Below are 18696 nucleotides of genomic sequence, written 5' to 3'. Positions count from 1 at the left end.
GTGAAACTCATTATAGTGATGCACTACACACATTAAGAGTGAAATATTTCATTTAAAAAAAAAATATAGACAGTATGTATAATTTTGATGATTATAGCTCACAGCAAAGGAACCCCAAACAAAACAAAACCCAAAATTCACCATTGCTAGAAACTAGAATAATATGCAACAAACAATTTAAAACAATGGACATTATTTTCAATGTAGAAATTAGGCAGGAATTTGTTTGATGAATCTACAGTAGATAATATAAGACCTTTCTACCATATTCAAATTTATTGTGATGTACATGTAATTTGGTGAAGTTCTCGATGCGGTGGGGTGGGGCTGGGGCTTTGTGTTTTGGCAATTTAATAAATGTTTCTTTTAAATTTGGGGGCTCAAGGTGAAGCCAGCGAGCTCCGCCCTTAGTCATAATGTAATAATAATGGAATCCACTCGAGCACATTCTCATTGCAGTCGCGGGTGAGTTTGAGCCTATCCCAGCTGGCTTTTGGCAAGCGGCAGGGTACACCTTGGACTGGTTGCCAGCCAATCACAGGGCACATATTGACAAACAAACATTCACACAACTATGGAAAATTTATTAGTGTTCAATGAACCTTTCACGCATGTTTTCTGAATAGGGGAGGATGCCGGAGCAGCCTGAGAAAACCCAAGCAAGCACAGGGGAAAAACTGCAAATTCAGACCCAGATTCAAACCATGAACCTCAAACATCTGAATCAAAGAGGATAACCACTCTATCCAGGTAATCAGGTAATCCAGGTGACCACCATGCCTGAAAACGATTTTTGACCTCTGAGGTTCCATGGTACTTTACAAGTCAGCTTAAGCTGCTTAGGCACGAAGAGAAACTTAATTAGAGCTACGTGTAATAAAATGTTACACGCTGTGTATGAACTACTTTACTAAGAATGCAGCGTCATTAGGCAACACTCACTCTCTGCCAAGAGGCAGTTAACATGGAGACGTTTTAAAGCAATATTTACTTCTCTTTAGTCACTTGCTTCCATGCATATGTTTCATGTTACTAGAAAAGAGAAGGCAGTATTAACAAAGGGGGACGATTACCACAGTGGTAATTAAGCAATTTCATTAGGCGAGTCGTGCTTAATGTAATAATGCTGTGATGTAAAGATAAATTTTCGCCTGTGAAGTAGATATGCTTCTCAGTACACTATAATCCCTTATCTCCACAAAGATGCAGCTGGTATGGAGCTCAATGTGGGTGTGTGTTGCACTCTATGGACCGACCCAACCTCCCCTCCCCTCTCAAAGCAAACCTGTTCAGATGTCTCTGAAAAAAGATTATCAAAAGTGATTATCCAGGTGTGTGGGGTGTTTTAAAAGTGATTTGCCCAGGAGGAGACTCAGGATTGTTGGTGGAGATATTATGAGTATGGTGTGCTATGTTAGTCTACTTGAGTACAGCACTCAATAATATGAGCAGTAAGCACCACTTGCCAATTTTGTCCCTCGTCATGTGTGGGATTACTCACATTTTAACAAATCAGTTAAAATGTGAAAAAAAAAATCTAAGTGGGTAAAAGGCCTGCTTGACAGATGTCTCTAAAAGATTGTCCTGGCCGATTGCCCTGTGGTGGGCGGTGTGTTAAAAGTCCGTTTTCTTCCCTGATCTGCTTAGAAAAGGGCCAGAGGCGACAATTGTAAATGTTAAACCTGTTCAATATTTACAATCACAGCTCAGCAAGGATATGTTCGGCCGATCCACGGACTCTGTGATTGTGATGTGACACGAAACGATAGCCAATTAGGAAGCGACTTGAAGCTGACGCTGCTGCCATAGAATCGCTTACTCTTTCTTCTTCTTTGTATTTTTTTTGGCACTCTGGATGCCCCGTGGCACCATGCTCCTGCTTACAGGTTAGCCTAGGTATTATGACAGACATCTGGGTTTATACTTGGATTGTTATGTGTGTGGGGTGCTTTGTTGGTCACCTGGATTACCTGATTAATAATAGTAGTAAACATACTTTTGTTAAGATGTTAAAAATTGGTATGTGTGAGCCCTACATTGACCGGTCACAATAGGTATATCTGTACAATACGATGATATCTAACACGAGAGCTGTATGCATTAACAATCACAACAATGCTTTTTTAAAACGTTTTGACGAGAGATATTCATTTTAATATATACCGTTAGGGGCAAAAGTAGTTTGAGAGTAAAAGAGTTTTTATCATTTTGCCTTTATACACCAAGGCAATGGATTTGAAATGCAATAATTCACATAGATATGGCATCTATACGCTTTAGGAAATATCTCTATTTCCAGCTGTTCAAAACAATGAGGACAGTTGACATAATTGTATAACCATAATATCAAGAAGGAAAGCTCCAAATTTGGTTATGTCCATGGGCTCCAGACTTCAGGCAGTCAATGATGTCAAAGTGCTAGCATTAGTTATTTTTTTTATACATATTGTCAGTTGTCCAAATACTTATGAGCCCCTGAAAATGGCTGTAATTCCTACATACATGGTAAGCACTGTCTGAGTGAAACTTCTTAAATTAAAGCTTAATGACGCTCCACTTCAATCCCATCATCATAGTCATTGTCGTAGTAAACAGCTTTTGTCTTTGACTTTCCTACAGGTACATGTAGTACTTGAGTAAGTGTGTATTTTTCCACTAAAATAGTATAGAAAAGCACTGCTTTTCAATAGTGTTGTAAATACAGTGCAAATGTGTGCACAACAATTTATTATGCACTCAAAAGTACCAAACACCTCTTAAAAACGCGTCTTATTAATCCAATTAACTTTGGGCATTCAACGAGAGGTGACTTGCTAGGCCAAAATACAAACAAATAAGCACACAAAAACGCAACTACATACTACTCTAATGCTCTATTTGTGGCACATAAAAGAACAGCACAGTCTTTAAGTGGACCACATAAAAGGAAGCAGGGCTGCAATCTCTGAATACAAAATGAGACTAAAAGCAGGCAGGTAAATGACGACTTATGTAACTCCACTCGGGCTGTTTAGAAAGACATGATTAGCGGATTGTTGACTTACCCTGCTGACTCCTCGCCCGCGGTCCTCTCCGTAGTTTGTGCCCAGGATTTCGAAGAAGATGTTTGGGTTGGTGCCGTTGTCGGTGAACTCCAGGAAGCTGGTGAGGCCACTCACGCCGAACTGCAACCACATGACAAAACATATTTGCTTTCAAAGGTGTCCAAACAAAATTGTCTGGAAAAATTCACATTTAAAGTCACGCTAAACGTGAATGTTTGAACCGTCGTCCTGCATGACCTTGCAAGACCTCAGATCAGCGAGCCTGAACTTGGCCTGCTTTTTCTTTTTTTTTAATTCTAAAAGAAGGAACAATCTAAACAAGACAGTATGGTATGTAAAGTAAGCCTATTGTACAGTATTGTTTTGTATTGTACCATCCAGAAATACATTATTTGTACTGCCTATTGCTAGTGCTATTGTATTGTAGCACCATCGTAGGCAGTCCAGCAGCTCCGACATTTCCGCGGCTGTTGTAAGGCGCAACAACAACAAGCGGCGACAGTCGAATAGCGCCGGCAAGCGGGCCCAAGCACTGACATTCCCTTCCAATGAATGTCCAGTAGTCGAAGTAAACAGTCCAACACGGGTTGACACGAGGGAAAACAAACACCAAATGACAAAAAATGAGAAAAAAAACAACAAACAGCACAGCTCTTGCAGACGGATGCCTTCATCACATCTTAAAAAAAGTACCATATCACATTTTATTTTACCACATTTTATTGTATTGTACAATATCAATTGGTATTACAATACATCATATTGTATTAAATTGTACAATAACGTATTGTACCTTGTACCATATCTCATACAAGCACATTGTATTGTACCATGTTAATGTACCATATTGCATTGAATTGTATCATATTGTATTATCTCCTATTGTACAATATTTTATTGTACCATATAGTATTGTACATTTTTGTTTTGTATCATAAATACCTGCATTGTATTCTACAACATTTCATGGTACTGTATAGTATCGTATTATACCATATGACATTGTACCGTATCATATCCTATGTGATGTATTTTATGATATCATATTGTATTCTTATCTTAGTGTATCATCCTCTACTGTACCTTATCAAATTGTACTGTATCATATTGTATCGTATTGTATTGCTCAGGCAATGTATCGCATCATATCTTATGGTATCATATGTTGTACTGTCAACCAGTTCAGGGTGTACCCCTCCTCCTACCCGATGATAGCTGGGATAGGCTCTGGCACGCCCGCGACCCGAGTGAGGAGAAGCAGCTCAGAAAATGGATGGATGGATGTTGTACTGTGATGGTCACATTTTGTTAAGCATTATGCCAGTTTAGGACGGTCGGTCTCCATCACGAGCAAAAAATGGTGCAAAGGTGAGCAGTCAGTTTATGTCTGCAGAAACCAAATAACATACAACAGTGCAGTTTGGTAACTTTATAGTGATGCAATCTAACAGCTTTCTGCAATTCCTCCGCCCTCTTGTACCATTACACTCACCATATTTCACTGCACCAAGTCATAAGTTGCATCATAACAGTCAGAAAGGAGCTCGTAATGAGCGGAGACAGATCAGACCATTGCAGCCATTCCAAGTGTTGCGTCTCGTTTAGGACAGACTACAGCAAAGTGGAAATCTCGGTGAAGACAACTTTGCTCTCCCATTAAAAAGTCTACGTGTCACTTTTTATTAGCTAACAGCGTCAACTTCAGCAGCTTTCAATTGTGAGGAAAGGTACGATACAAAAACACAGCGTGTATTGTGGAATGAAATTAACGTAGGGAACGTAGTTACAGACAGTTTGACAGAGTTGTTTTTCCAGTTCTGTTCCTATAGCAGCGACCTAACGTGAATTTGTACATAAATTGGTACGTTCCATGGTTTATCACTTACCTACGCTAAAACAATAGTAAAGTCATAATTACAGCAATAAATGGTGCAAACATTTGTATGTACAACACTTTTAAGCCTTAAATATAAAAACAATCAAATGAAAAACAATAACTATGGTGCGAAATGAGTGTGACCTCTTGAGCAACAATGTATAATGTTTGTTAGTACTATTGTAAACTGAGGACATCTTATACAATATTTTGGGGGTTACTTGCAGAGCCTTCAAGACCAAACAAGTGTATATTTGATAAAATCTTGTAACAAAGAACATTATAGCTGGCAAATTGGTAGTAAACAACACATGTCCATGAGCTTGAAGCATATGCCCATTTTCAAGTTCCTATTTTGACTTGTCTCTTGTGTATTATTAGTATTTTTATTTATTTTTTACTGCTTGTTAAATCAATTTCTGACACACATTTCAGAGCCATATTGCTCATTAAAATTACAAACTTTTGGAAGAATTTTTTTCCACTTTCTTCCTTGGCTCAGGAGCTCCAGTTGAAACCGTAAGATTCCATCTTTGCGAACATTGCTCGTACACTATAGAATTCCCTCCAGGGATGAATTCTGACACCAGCAGATTCTGAATAGTTTGTCAAGTTACCCTCTTCACAACCTGTGCAGATCCCGTTGTTGTTTCATTCCCAAAGTACATCCTCTCCCAATAAAAGTTTCACTCGATTTCACAGAACAAAACATACGATTCAATTAACAGGCTTTTCAGCACTTCCTGAATAGTTCACTTTTGGTCGATGGGGGCTTACTTATTCTCCAGCCTTTTAGTTATTTGTCTCAACTGTTTTTCTGTTTTTTTTCATTACACCTTGACTTGTAGTCTTCCATCATGTTTAAATCCAGTTGGATCTGCGCCACCCTTGTTCCGATACCGATTAAAAGAAACACTATTTCAGGAATGGCGGCTCCACTCACTGGTAACAGCAACTGAAATTGTAATTTAGGATTGGCGCGAGGCAATAATAAATGCGGATTTCGTATCTGTCGCAGCGTTTCACCTTGAGGTCGGGTTGCACTTTGGCGTAACACTTTCATCAGCCAGTTCGGCTCTTCAAGAAGGCGTCTCTGATGGCGGTCTCTTCTGAGCTGATGTAAAGACCCCCCAGATGTGTTGAAGTTGACTTTTGTTAAAATAATTTTGGTGTGTGTTAGTGCAGTTAGCATGCCTGTGTGTTACGCTGATGATAAATAGTCATCCATAACATTTGCAGAGTGGAGGTTTTTTTTTTTTTTTTTTTTTTAACAAACATATTTTAGCATATTCTCAGTGTTATATCAGCACTTTTAAAATATCAAGCTAGTCAACTAAGGCAAGGGTTCTCAAACTTTTTATGTCCAGGGTCCAAATTATGCCAAGGAAAAACATTCTCTGTCCCTGGACCAAATAAATTTTACAAGTCCTGATTTAGAGAATTTACCTTGAAAAAGAGGTTGTGAAGACCCGGTCATCCCTGCTTGCAGTTCAAATTGTTTAGGTACTTATTCTAATTTGCTGCGGGCAAGTACAAAATGAGCTGCTTATTCATGACAATGAGAAGAGGTGTCAATGTTAAGCTCGTACCTTTTTGACAGTGTCCAGCATGCTTTTCCCCCCTTGCCAGGGTTTGGAGTTCTTCCGGATGCAGCTCAGACTGGCCATACTGTGCCACTTCCTGTCCTCCAGCTTTCTGTGGAAGGTGTTAGCTAGCAGCAGCACCGTGTCATAGATGTAGCGGTTAGTGATCTACAGACACAAGACAAGGAAAAACACATTTCAAATCTTTTTTACCAGTAAATAGCCGGAGGCGGATGTGCTAAACAGTCACCACTGTACTGCCTTTTTTTATTCAATTACACAATTACTGTTTTTGTACCTGTTTTTATAATATGCCTCAACAAATAAATATAACCCTATACAGGTTAATCAAGTATATGTTTTTATGGGATTACTTTACATAAATTGGCATGTACTTGGTCAGCCAGTGTTGACGTAAAAGTGGCTGTATTGCAAGCATGAAGTTAGCTTCCCTTTTCTTGCAAATCCAGTGTCACTTCACTGTGCTAAAGTGACATTTTCCAACCACAGGATTGTTTCAAATCCAAACACATTCAAGCAGGTTCATTCACCCTGCAGTGTGAGTGTTCCTCAATGCGGCGAAGCGGGGGCGATTCAGCACTATGATGGATGGCACTGTGATTTACTGAGACTCTCCTCTTCCCCAAAAAAGATAACGAGAAGATAATGAAAAGACTGACGGCAGCAGCAGCCGCCATTGCGCACACGCAGTTGATGTACGCCATCTCCCGTTAATTAAGCACAGTTATTTCACAGAGGCACACATGCTAGCAAGACCACCGCTCATACATCAAAACAAGACTGTGCGCGAGTCTATTTTTAGACGCCGCCTTGTACAAATAATCAAAGCACTAGTGCACACGAAAAGCACCCAACGACGAGATGGCCGCCATTCTTCATTTACATTTGCAAGCGCGTTTCTCTTACTGGAACAAGTGGGAATAATGTATTATTGTGTTGTAAGACAAAAAACCTGTTGATATTCACGTTTTAAATCAAATGCTTAACTACTCCAATGACATCATTTTGCATGTCTCCATTAAAGCACTATAGACACACACCCTCAAGAATGCAACTGGAGCTGCAATTTCAAGCCTTTGCTTGAAACCAATAAATAACCACCCATATAGCTGCTGCTCACGTTTCACAAAATGACCAATTTGTGTTTTTTCTGTGGAACCTCACCCCAGCTATTGGCTGAAAAACTCACCTATTCACAGTTTTTGTGCTGTTTACCACCAAAACCCTGTCCAACTAGGAATTGGTGTCAGGGAAGTATGCTGAAGTGATACATTGTGGTGGCCCACAAGAGGGAGACATTCACCAGGAGTGTGTAACTTCAAGGAAGGGGCAGGATTTGAAAGCCCAAGGGGAGGTGTTGGCATCAAAGGGTGTGGTTGGCTGTTTGATGTGAAAACACTTAGTTGGTATGTGGAGAGTAAAGTGGCATGACTGGTTCTCATCTCCTCATCTTGTTATTTACCGCATCTCGACCACATCTCTACAGGGAAACAAGCTTTGTGTGTTGGGGAGGAGCTAAGTTAGGTTTGGGTTGTTAATGGAAATTGCACTGCGTCTTCGCCGTGTGACGGTACAAGCACACTTATTCTGCTTTTTTTCAAAATTCAGAATTTATTTTTAAGAGTAATGTTGAAAGGTGACTTTGAAGTGATATTATTTTTTTTAGGATCATAGTTTGTGGTATTTCTTTCAAATATGAGTATAGGCAACTGTAAACATTTTAAGCGGAGGCGTAACTACTCAGTTTTTGGCTATTCGCAATAATTAAAGCACTAATCCAAAACATATTTTGACATGGACAAATCTTAATTTATATTTACATTTAGGTACTATGCAGACTCTGTTCTCACAAGAATTTAGTAGGGTCTCCTCCAAAAAGTCTAATAGAAAACATGGACCTTCTGGGGATTTGGTAATTTTATGTATATTTCACATGTATAAGTCTTAACAATGGCGGCTTCCCCCCACATTCCAAAAAGATGCATGTTAGGTTAGTTGAAGACCAAACAGGTATTGGTAAAAGCAAATTTTATTCAAGGGGCAACTAAGGGCCACAGCAGCAAAGTGGAGACTGTGGAGTAGTACTGTAGCATCCAGCGCTACGGCACAGCAACAGGAGAGGCTGATATTACTTTTGGCATGCCTAGACATGTATCATCAAATGTTACAATGGGAGGCCAACCTGCTTCACCAGTGAGCAAGATAGGAAATAGTACCTTGTATTCCCCAATGGAAAACCAATAGTGAATACAGCCAAGTTAGTACCGTGTTGTGGAAAAGGGACAGACGTTAACGTAAATTTCTGTCCTTGTCTCTCTTGACTTGGCATAAGCCACTGCACGGTACCTACGTGGCTCTTCTGGCTATCGACACTTTCCAATTGAAAAAACAAACAAACAAGGTAAAAGTACCTGGTCCTACGGGCGAAGTAAACCACTACTGGTCATTCATTGGTCGAGCAAATGCTTCATTATCACATTTCCGTAAGATTTAAGGACACCCGACTGGACATGACTCACTTAAGTATTATACTCCACACACTCCACTTTGCTGCATCAGCCTTTAATGTCTTCGCGAATAAAATATGCGTCTGTACTGTGGCCGACCACACGCGGAGAAGTACATACAGTAGACTCTCGTTCTATTCAACTGTTGACGTTTGTTACCTTGCGTTCAAATGTGGTGTGGTTTTTTATTTAAAGTGGGAAACCGAATGGCCAATGATGAGCTGAGCCAAGCAGAGTAAGACAAGAAATAGCACCTTGCAGAACTTTGTAGTACCTGGTTTTGCCAGTGGTATAACATCAATAATAAGTAAGAGCTGTGTCGTGGAAAAAGGGACTTTGAAGGACACAATTGTTCAGTATATCAAAAGTGATGCAAATGTTAAACTGTGCTGTCCCAAACTGGAGAGGTCATGATAGCAAAATTCAGAGTATTAAGTTTAAAATGAAAAGAAGCACAATGATGTCACTGACATCAAGGTTCTTCTCTTGTATAATCTTTTTTAATTTTTTTATTTTGTGGGGCAGACAGGCAGATAAGATAAAAGAAAAAGATCAAACTTTCTCTCTCTCCCTTTGGAGGACTCACACTTGTCACATCTCTCTCTTTCTGCCTTTTCTGTGGAAATGAAAGTGAAAAGAAATCTAACTCTTGCTGTGGGGACCCCTTGCTGATCAGTGGGCTCTGCATTCCATGTGTGTGTCATGTGTGCGTGCGCGCGTATGTGTGGTCAGCCTGTGTTGTTTTGCTTCAGTGCAGTGTGAAATTGGGCTTCTGAGGCCACTGTCTGCCTCCTCTCTCCTTTCCACCCATACAGAGTATTGAACAGGTGCACATAAAAAACACATTGTGCTCCAGTGACTTCAAAAAAAGTTCACTATGGATTTAATGCATACAATGGGATGGCAGCTGGGGGTCTTATTAGGAATAACGGATTCTCCCTTGCACTGCACCGGAGCCTCCTGGTGTTGTTGACGGCTAATTTGCATACACTATAAAACAAGCGAATGCCTCATGCCGGGGAGGGGGGCGCGGTGTTTTAGATTAAGAATTTATAGAGTGTAACCTTCCCATGCTGAGCTGGTTGCATGTCCTCAGGCAAGTGCAGCAGCAAAGAGGCAAAAATTGATGAGTATGAGTCATTCGCTGGCCTTTTTTAAGGGCAACTCAGCTAGCCCTTATTGCATTCCTAATTCTATAACAATTATGCATTTAATGCATTCACTTACTGTATATAGCGCTTTTCATGATACTCAAAGACGCTTTACAATTGCGCACATTCATTCGCTCCGCAGTCACACCCTGGTGGTGGTAAGATACTTGTGTAACTACAGCTGCCCTGGGGCAGACTGACAGAAGTGTGGCTGCTATTCTGCACCTACGGCCCCTCTGACACTACACAGCCAACCGCATTCATTCATGGGCAATGTGGGTTAGGTGTCTTGCCCAGGGACACGACGACAACATGCGCTCGGGTGGGGATATGAACCGGCAAAACTCCGGTTGTAGGTACTGATTGTCGTTAGATTAGGTAATGGTTAGAGGGATTACGTCAAAAAGAAGTAGTGGTTTGCCACACAGTTCTGATGTTTGGCATTCGAATCTCAGCTCTAGCATTACTATGTGAAGTTTCTATGTTCCCCCATTCTTGTGTGGGTTTTCTCCTGGAACTCCCATTTTTTTCTACATTGATAAACACATGCATGTTAGGTTCTCAACTTAAATTGTACATACAGGAGGCGTGAATGTGCATGTGAATGGTTGGTTTCAGGTAGAAAGTCTATAAGGTTTCAGTCTACCGATCCCTGAAAATTTATGTCATCGCCCATGAACCAGAAAGTTGCCTGTCAGCTTAAAAAAAAGAAAAAAATAAATAAATGAGATGGCCAAACATGAACAGGGATCCCAGTATTGTTTGTTTTTAGCTTTTGTTGTTGTCCCATTTGTCTATTCCTGCAATCTCATGTTATTGGATGGACAAACAAACAAGAACATTGCTCCCACTTTTGTTCATTTTTAAATTTGTTGTTCAGTCTTGGCATAGGTCTAAGACTCATCATTTCCAGCTACAAAGCCTACAAGGTCCCATCTGTCTATTCATGAAATCTATTGTTATCGTCTATGATGAACAGGAAGTTAGCTGTTAACTTAGAAAATAACAGATGGACAAACAAAAACGGCGCGCGCACTTTTTACATTTAAAAAATGTTTTTTTTTAACTTTTGTTGTTTGGCCTTGGCGGAGGTCTGAAACTCAAAACTTTAAGCTAGAAAGTTAACTACAGTGGGTTTTTATACCTCAATTCAAAAATTATTATGTCATCTTCCATGAAAGAGTGAGTTGCCTGCTACCTTAAAAAAAGTAAAAATAACACTGATGAACAACCAGCGAAAACCAGGGATCCCACTTATGTTTACTTTTAACTTTTGTTGCTCAGCCTTGGTGGACATCTGAGCCTCATCATTTCAAGCTAGGAAGTCTATAAGAGCTGTAAACTGACCTTGCTGCATCCAAGCTAACCTTGTCGATTTGTTTTACTGCTACCGTGCTGAGACATCTCCACAAGCATGGCGGCAACAATTCTCCTTTTAACAAATTTCCATGTCTCATCAAATGTGATCCCCAGGCTCTTGTGCAGCCACATAAATCAACAGCACATAGATTCAATTTAATACATTTTGTCTTGGCACGTAAATAAGAGTATGCTCCCCTTTTTGTCGCCGGTCTGATGGCAGCTTGATGACTCGCACGCATACGCACATACAAAAAAAAACAGCATCATAACTGCATACATATTGTTGCCTTAGGGAACATATAAAGGGGCAGAAAAACACAACAAGGAAGAAAGAAAAACATGAGAGAAGGATGGAAAAATGTTAACATAATTTGTAAAAATTAAAAATAAAATGTACGGAGGGATGCGGGCCAACTTTACACCAAATTTAGAATGAGGCACAAAGAGAGGACAGCCTCAAATCAGCCAACCTGATGTCATCGAAGATATACAGCACTGTAAACCGGTATTGGAGTCCAAACCAGCAAAACAAGACTGAAATGTAAATCCAGTCAGCAAAGCTGATAAGATGAGAAGCAAAGCTAATCTCCTAATGCCTGTTCTTGTTCTTTTTGTTTGTTTGTTTTTTGGTCTTTCAGCATTCCTCACGTACATTAAAAGGGGGAATTAAATAACAAAGACTAGGCTAGTAACTTTCCTGAAGTCCATTTTGTAAGCTCTGAAGAAGATGAAGATGTGTCTGCTGCATGTGCCACATACATGTACAGTGACTGACAACTGTAATTTTTTTGGCATGTGCTTGATAGTTAACACTCAATTTTTTAGAAATGGGTTTCGAAATGAAAGCCATTCCACCCAAGCTACAATAATGTTAATTCATGTTGTGTTAGGGACGGGAATCGAAAACCGGTTCTTTTTGAGAAACGCTTTATAGTAATTTGATTTCTAGAAATCGTTTGTTTCCTTGCCTTTCGATTCGTCTTCAGTTGAATTATTGAAGGCATCATATGCGAGAAGTCTATTTTGACACTGAACCTTTCCAGCATGCCATAAATGTCGATATAAAATATACTGTATGAATATATAAAAATGTCTACCGCTTTATACCATTATTTTGATGTGCAGGGTATTGTGTTAGCTCTGTTGCCACACTAATCAGAATCATCTTTATTTGCCAAGTATGTCCAAAAAACACACAAGGAATTTGTCTCCGGTAGTTGGAGCCGCTCTCGTACGACAACAGACAGTCAATTGACAGGGAACACTTTTGAGATATAAAGACATTGAGAAAAAAAACAGTCACTGAGCAATGAAGGGTTGCTAGTTATCTGGTAATGCCGGTACATTTTTTTTTTTTTTTTTTGAAAATTGTGCCAAAAGATGCAGTCCTCTAGCACTTAGAGCAGTTTGAAGGACTAATATAGCAATAGTCCGGTGCAATGACCATTGTGCAAAGGGGCGCCGAGACTTCAAGGAGTGTATGCAGTTTAAAGTGACTAGTAGCGCGTAATCTGGGACAATGTTGATTGTGCAAATGTTGCAGATACTCCTCAGTCAGTGTGTAAGTGGGGCCAACGCTACTCTGGCATGAGTTGCCAGTATTGGTCAACAACATATATGCAAATAGTGCAGCGTGGCGAGACTATGTCAGTGAGTGCACGAGTAATATATAAATAGCCCGACAGAAATGTGACAACAAACTCAAGACAGAAAATTGGCAGCATAGCTGGTTAGCTGTTTAAGAAGTTGATCGCAAGAGGGAAGAAGCTGTTGGAATGTCTGCTAGTTCTAGTTTGCATTGATCGGTATGTAATGTAATGTGGATTAATGTACCCTATGTTATCTAACATTTTGCAATTAATAAGATATATTGATTTGATTGCTGACTATATAAAATATTTACAGTATTCTTTTTTTTTGTCATTTTCTTCTAGTGTTATGTATGTTTGTACACATGACTAACAAAGACACTTATTATTAATGTTCCAGGTTACACAGTTCTAATTTTATGCTCAATAAATTCCAGTCATTTCCATAATATGTGAAGAAATGTTAAGGAAGAGAAATAATAAAATCAAATGAAAAAATGAAACACAAGATCAATAAAGTGGCTGTTTTTCTTTAGTTTTAAATAACAGTCAGTGATTTGGTTTGACGTGGGCTCACCTCCAGCTGCTGAGCCTTGGCGTTCTTGGGGTCACAGAGGGACGTGTTGATCCGGTGGTTGTGCTTAACGCAACGCTGGGTTGTGTTCTGTGGCATGGGGAATGTCTGGCGCACCAACGTCAGCCGACCCACCGACTTCATTACCAACTCTTGCAGGTCGTAGTCGGAGATCTCCTGAGAGGCCGCAAAATACAGAGGGATCGATACAAACAAGTTGCTGTGAGGTGTGCTAGATGTAAGCCATTCATTTTAACTGCAGTGAACCCCGCTAATCGCGGGGGATACATTCCAGCCCCACCCCGCTGTAGGTCAAAATCTGCGACATTGAGAGACCATATGAAAAAAAAAAAAATTATATTTGTAGTTTTACCAATCCCACACACTAAAAAAAAACACAAACAAATTGTAAATGTATTTGAACAAAAAAAAGAAATTATTACAATTATAAAAATGTGTAGAACATTTATCGTAGTGTCTTTGCATTAGATATGAGCTTTTAAGAGGCGGGGCCCGATGGAGTGGTGAGTGGTGTCTGACGTAGGGGAATATGCGTGAGAGTGACTGGGTGTGAGGTGTGGCTGATAGCAGCTCCTGCGTGCGTGTACTCTCTTAAACTGTTCTCCTGGCGTTCAATAAACAGATGAAAAGTGCACTGTGGCTCTCCTTTCCCACATTTAAGTGCATTACAGTGAGTAAGTACACTGTAAAAACCCATAAAGAAAATAAATTGATTTAAATTTATGCGATGAAGCAGCGATTTTATGCGATGTAGCAGCGATTTCTGAAAACAGACAGAGAAAAAAAAATCTGAAAAAAAAAGCAAAGTTCAAACAATGAACTGCTAGCTAGCGGGGGAACAATGTAGTAGAATATAACATACAAACAGTGCCCATAACTTGCACTACAGTAATGCAAGTAAAATTCCTGATCTGCACCAAATTTGGACTGGCTCCGAAAAGGTTCAGCACAAATGGATCAATTTTGCACAACGAACTTATCTTCCAAATCTTCCAAAACTAATGATATAATCAGTCACTTTTTAATCATTTGAAAACAAATGATGCACAGATTCTCGAGCTCACCTGCAACCTGTAGATCTACTCGACTTCTACCTCGGTTGGTGCGCAATAGTGAGATGACCTTTATAGTCCCTGGTGGAGGTAAGACTTCCCTCATGTTGTGAGTAACATAAGGTTCATCACACGTCACCTGTACATTTTTCATCCGGCTCCATATAGAATTACACGCCCTATCTTATAGCTTGCTTTATGTGTGTGCACTCTGCTCCGAGAACACGTGTGATTTAATGTGTATACCCGTGAGTGTGTTTGTGTGTGTCACGTTTATCTTGAGCTACTAAAAGGCTAACAGCTTTTGGAATATGCCACCGCTGAAAGTCACACTGGGCGAATACTGTCCACTTTTGTACTGAGAGGGGCCAACACGAGCATGGACACATGATGGCATGAGAATAGGTCCCATTTGTGTGTGTTGGCATTTTTGTGTGTTAAGGCATTCATTTGTGTGACTTTGCGTCTTTTGAGCAGGGGTGGGAGGTGGCACTGAATTCCTGACTGCCCTTGACTGGCTGGTGTGAATCTTAATTCTCCTTTGGCTCACAGATCTGCCTTTTTTTCACAGCAATTTTCAGCATTTTCTCTCTTCACTTTATTCTCGCCTTTGTAATCCAGAGCCAGTGGCCGAGTGTTTTGGGATTTGCGCCATGTTTCACCCCAAGAAGCCTGCAAATAGATTCTTCACTTGTACTGTTTTGAAACTTGAGAGGACAAGGCATACACGCAAGGTTGAACGTGCTTAAGATTTAATTATTTCACTCCTTGGATTAGGTAAAGAGTATCAGTTTGTTTAGTTTACACCCATGCTGATTTGATTTCCTTACTGACTTAACCTTTCTTCAAACAGGTTTCACCCAAGGCTAATTTTTGTCAAATAGAACCAAAAGCACAAAAATATGGACTAGGTTAATAACTGGCTAATATTGGAACAAGTATTATGAGTTACTCTGTGACACCTATCCCTGCTATATACTATATCAAGAGAGAAAACAAATCCCAGTATGAACAAACAATTGTCGGCAACAAACTCGGGGGACTCTCACCTCCTGTCACTCGCCTCAGGCTACTTCTTGTCAAACTACCATTCAATCAGTTGAAAAAAAACAACAAACTAAGATGTGCAATCCAACCCACAAAATGGAACAATGAATCACAAAATGTGTCTGAAAAGCTTGGAGTAACCTCTGCAGCCTGACAGCTCATTGGTTGCTTACTCCATAAACTTTAAAATCTTGGTCTCTCCCATCGACCCTGAGCCCTCTTTTTCATCTGGCTTTTTATTTGAAAACATCTCTCATTCCTTATTATACTTTGTCCTCTGGCCTCTCTCCTCACAGCCTCTTCACCTCTCCCCCAGAGACATTAAATCCCTCCTCCTTCAGCGAAGAAACTATTAATTTCTTCTCTAACCTTTTCCATGACCCCCCCCATTTCCACCGTTCACCCTCTCAAGTTCTCCCTGTTCTGTTTAGGAAATACCCACACGGTCTTTATAGCCTTCAATTTTGGTATTGTTATGCTCCTTCACTAAAAATAAAGGTAAAAGGATGCAATTGCACCACTAGTTGGCTTTTTCTTGTATGAATTGGTTGATGGGTTTGTAAAATTGATACATTACCTGCCTGCTTCAGTTTGTTTACATTTAGAAATGAAAGTGAAACAATGACTCACTTGCGTCTCTTATTGGTGGGTAAAATGTAGTGTTAACATTAAAGTTATGGGGTAAAGTCTAAGTGTTAGGATGAAATTGAGGGGGTGAGGGTTAGGATTAGGTAGTTGTTTGGGGTTAGACAGCACTGTGGACGACTGGTTAGCAAATCTGCCTCACAGTTCTGAGGACCGGGTTTCAATTCCCGTCCCCGCCTGTGTGGAGTTTGCATGTTCTCCCCGTGCCTGCGTGGGTTTTCTCCGGGTACTCCGGTTTCCTCCCACATCCCAAAAACATGCGTGGTAGGTTGATTGAAGACTCTTAATTGCCCGTAGGTGTTAATGTGAGCGCAAATGCTTGTTTTTTTATATGTGGCCTGTGATTGGCTGGCGACCAGTTCAAGGTTTAACCCGCCTGTCGCCCCAAGATAGCTGGGATATGCTTCAGCACTCCCGTGACCCTAGTGAGGAGAAGCGGTACAGAAAATGGATGGATGGGTTAAGTTTGTGGTGGATTTTGGTGCTGCTGACCACACAAAACCAGTTCACACACATGCAGGCATGGAAGGAGACATGTCAGTGTGAAAAGTGCACGTAAAGAGTGCTGCGCCTCTTGAGCTAGAGGGTTGGTGACAGTGCAATGCTCAAGAGCACCTCAAGAGTTGACAGGAAGCAGAGTATCATTTCTCCAACAACTAGGTGTTAAATTTAGGATTAGGTTTTAGGTTAGCACTATAAACCTACAGTTAGTGTAGGGTAAGGAAAGGTTCAGGTTTAAGTGGTTGGGTTAGGTGTTAGGGTAAGGGATAGAGTAAGGGGGTTAGGTTTCGGTGTTCGGGTTAGGAAGAGTGAAACAATCTAATAAACGACCAAGCAAGGGTTAGGGAAAGGGTTACGCGGCAGAGTGCACTTTGAGGGAAGATCTTAAGTAAACCACTAACCACATTCAAAATGTTGGCAAAAGCCCCATTTATCCTCTACATTAGAACCTCATACGGATATGCACAAAGACTTAACGTATGTTTTCTGCAACCATAAAGGAGCGTTAAGTCAACGGTCTCTCAATCGCACTGCGTTCTAGTAGTTATGATCCCCATTACGACATTTAGGGACAAGCCTGATTGGTTCAATTGCAAGGTGGTTAAGACTGAGGTCAGATCACTTTCTTATCACAAGTGAACCACATCAAAGTTCGTTTGAAACCCTCTCAAGATCAGCTGATCTGCACCTCAGTCAATCAGACAAATAAATAAATAAAAAGAAAACAACAAACAAAAAAATGTTTCAGAAACACGAAAGAATGGTGGGTGTGATAACAGTGTTGAAAGTGAGTGAACTTGAACTCGTATAAGACATGCTATTGACAACTACTATCTGTACTCCTGGCTGCATTATTCTGCTCAATATAACACTGGCCTAGAAACAGGAGTTCAGGAAATTTAGGAAGAGATTCACCTATATCGTTAAAAATAATACTGATAAATCAATTGTTAATTGTCCACAGTGTCAATCAAGGGAATCCAGTCAACTGCAGAAACACAATACAACAAACTTCAGTACTTCTACTTCGGCCCGTATCATACCAGTCTGCTCGGACCAGTCATTAGAGTGTCAGGGCAACTGGAACCTATCCCAGCTGACGTTGGGCATGGTACACCCTGGACTGGTCGCCAGCCAATTGCCAGGCACATACTGTATAGACAAACAGCCACTCACACCTGTTGTTGTTGACCTATGGACAATTGTGGGATGTGGGAGAAAGCCGGCGTACCCTTGGAAACCCCACGCAAGCACGGGGAAAACAAACAAGTTCCAAACAGCAAGGTAGGACCGGAGATTCGAACCTCAAGCTTCAAAACTGTGAGGTAGACGTGACAACCACTAGTGCTCCATGCTGCCAGCATCTTCAATGCAAAAATGTAACTGTACTGCTTCATGGTTAAATATCAAAATTTTCAATGTTCCCTTCGAAACTTAGGAAAAAAAGAGGAGTGTGTGTCCTTTAACGTTTCTCTTCCTCATGCTCACCCCCGAGCAGAACGAAGACGATGAAGAAGGGCAGGGTGATCAATTATAAAGTGTGAACTGTGCCTCAGTGGGACGTCTAACTGCTGGCTGTAGATAAAGCAAAGTTATGACAACCATACACTATCCCCCCATCCATAATAAAGCACAGAGAGGCAGCACACGCTCCCTCCCATAGTCATTCTCCAAAGTACAAAAGAATATTGAAGCCTTCATCCACTTAAAGAGTCTGTTTGAC

At 40.5% G+C, this 18696-nt stretch overlaps 1 protein-coding gene across 5 annotated transcripts in view; it reads right to left on the bottom strand.

Moving 5' to 3' along the window:
* Positions 1–18696, bottom strand: part of grid2 (glutamate receptor, ionotropic, delta 2) — a 468731-nt gene that overhangs the window by 149097 nt on the left and 300938 nt on the right. For all 5 annotated transcript variants that reach the window (XR_009768266.1, XR_009768267.1, XR_009768268.1 and 2 more), the window contains exons 6-8: positions 13711–13884; positions 6510–6671; positions 3045–3164 (exon numbers count right to left, since the gene is read on the bottom strand). Coding sequence is in view for 2 of the 5 variants with exons in the window: in XM_061671868.1 (XP_061527852.1) it covers positions 3045–3164; positions 6510–6671; positions 13711–13884 (456 nt within the window). In the remaining 3 variants the exon portion in view is untranslated. The remainder of the gene's footprint in view (positions 1–3044; positions 3165–6509; positions 6672–13710; positions 13885–18696) is intronic.

The sequence above is a fragment of the Phycodurus eques genome, chromosome 3 (assembly GCF_024500275.1).
Source record: "Phycodurus eques isolate BA_2022a chromosome 3, UOR_Pequ_1.1, whole genome shotgun sequence".
NCBI classification, from domain to species: domain Eukaryota; kingdom Metazoa; phylum Chordata; class Actinopteri; order Syngnathiformes; family Syngnathidae; genus Phycodurus; species Phycodurus eques.
The sequence above is the reverse complement of the archived record's forward strand: the minus strand, read 5'-3'. Positions and strand labels throughout refer to the sequence as shown.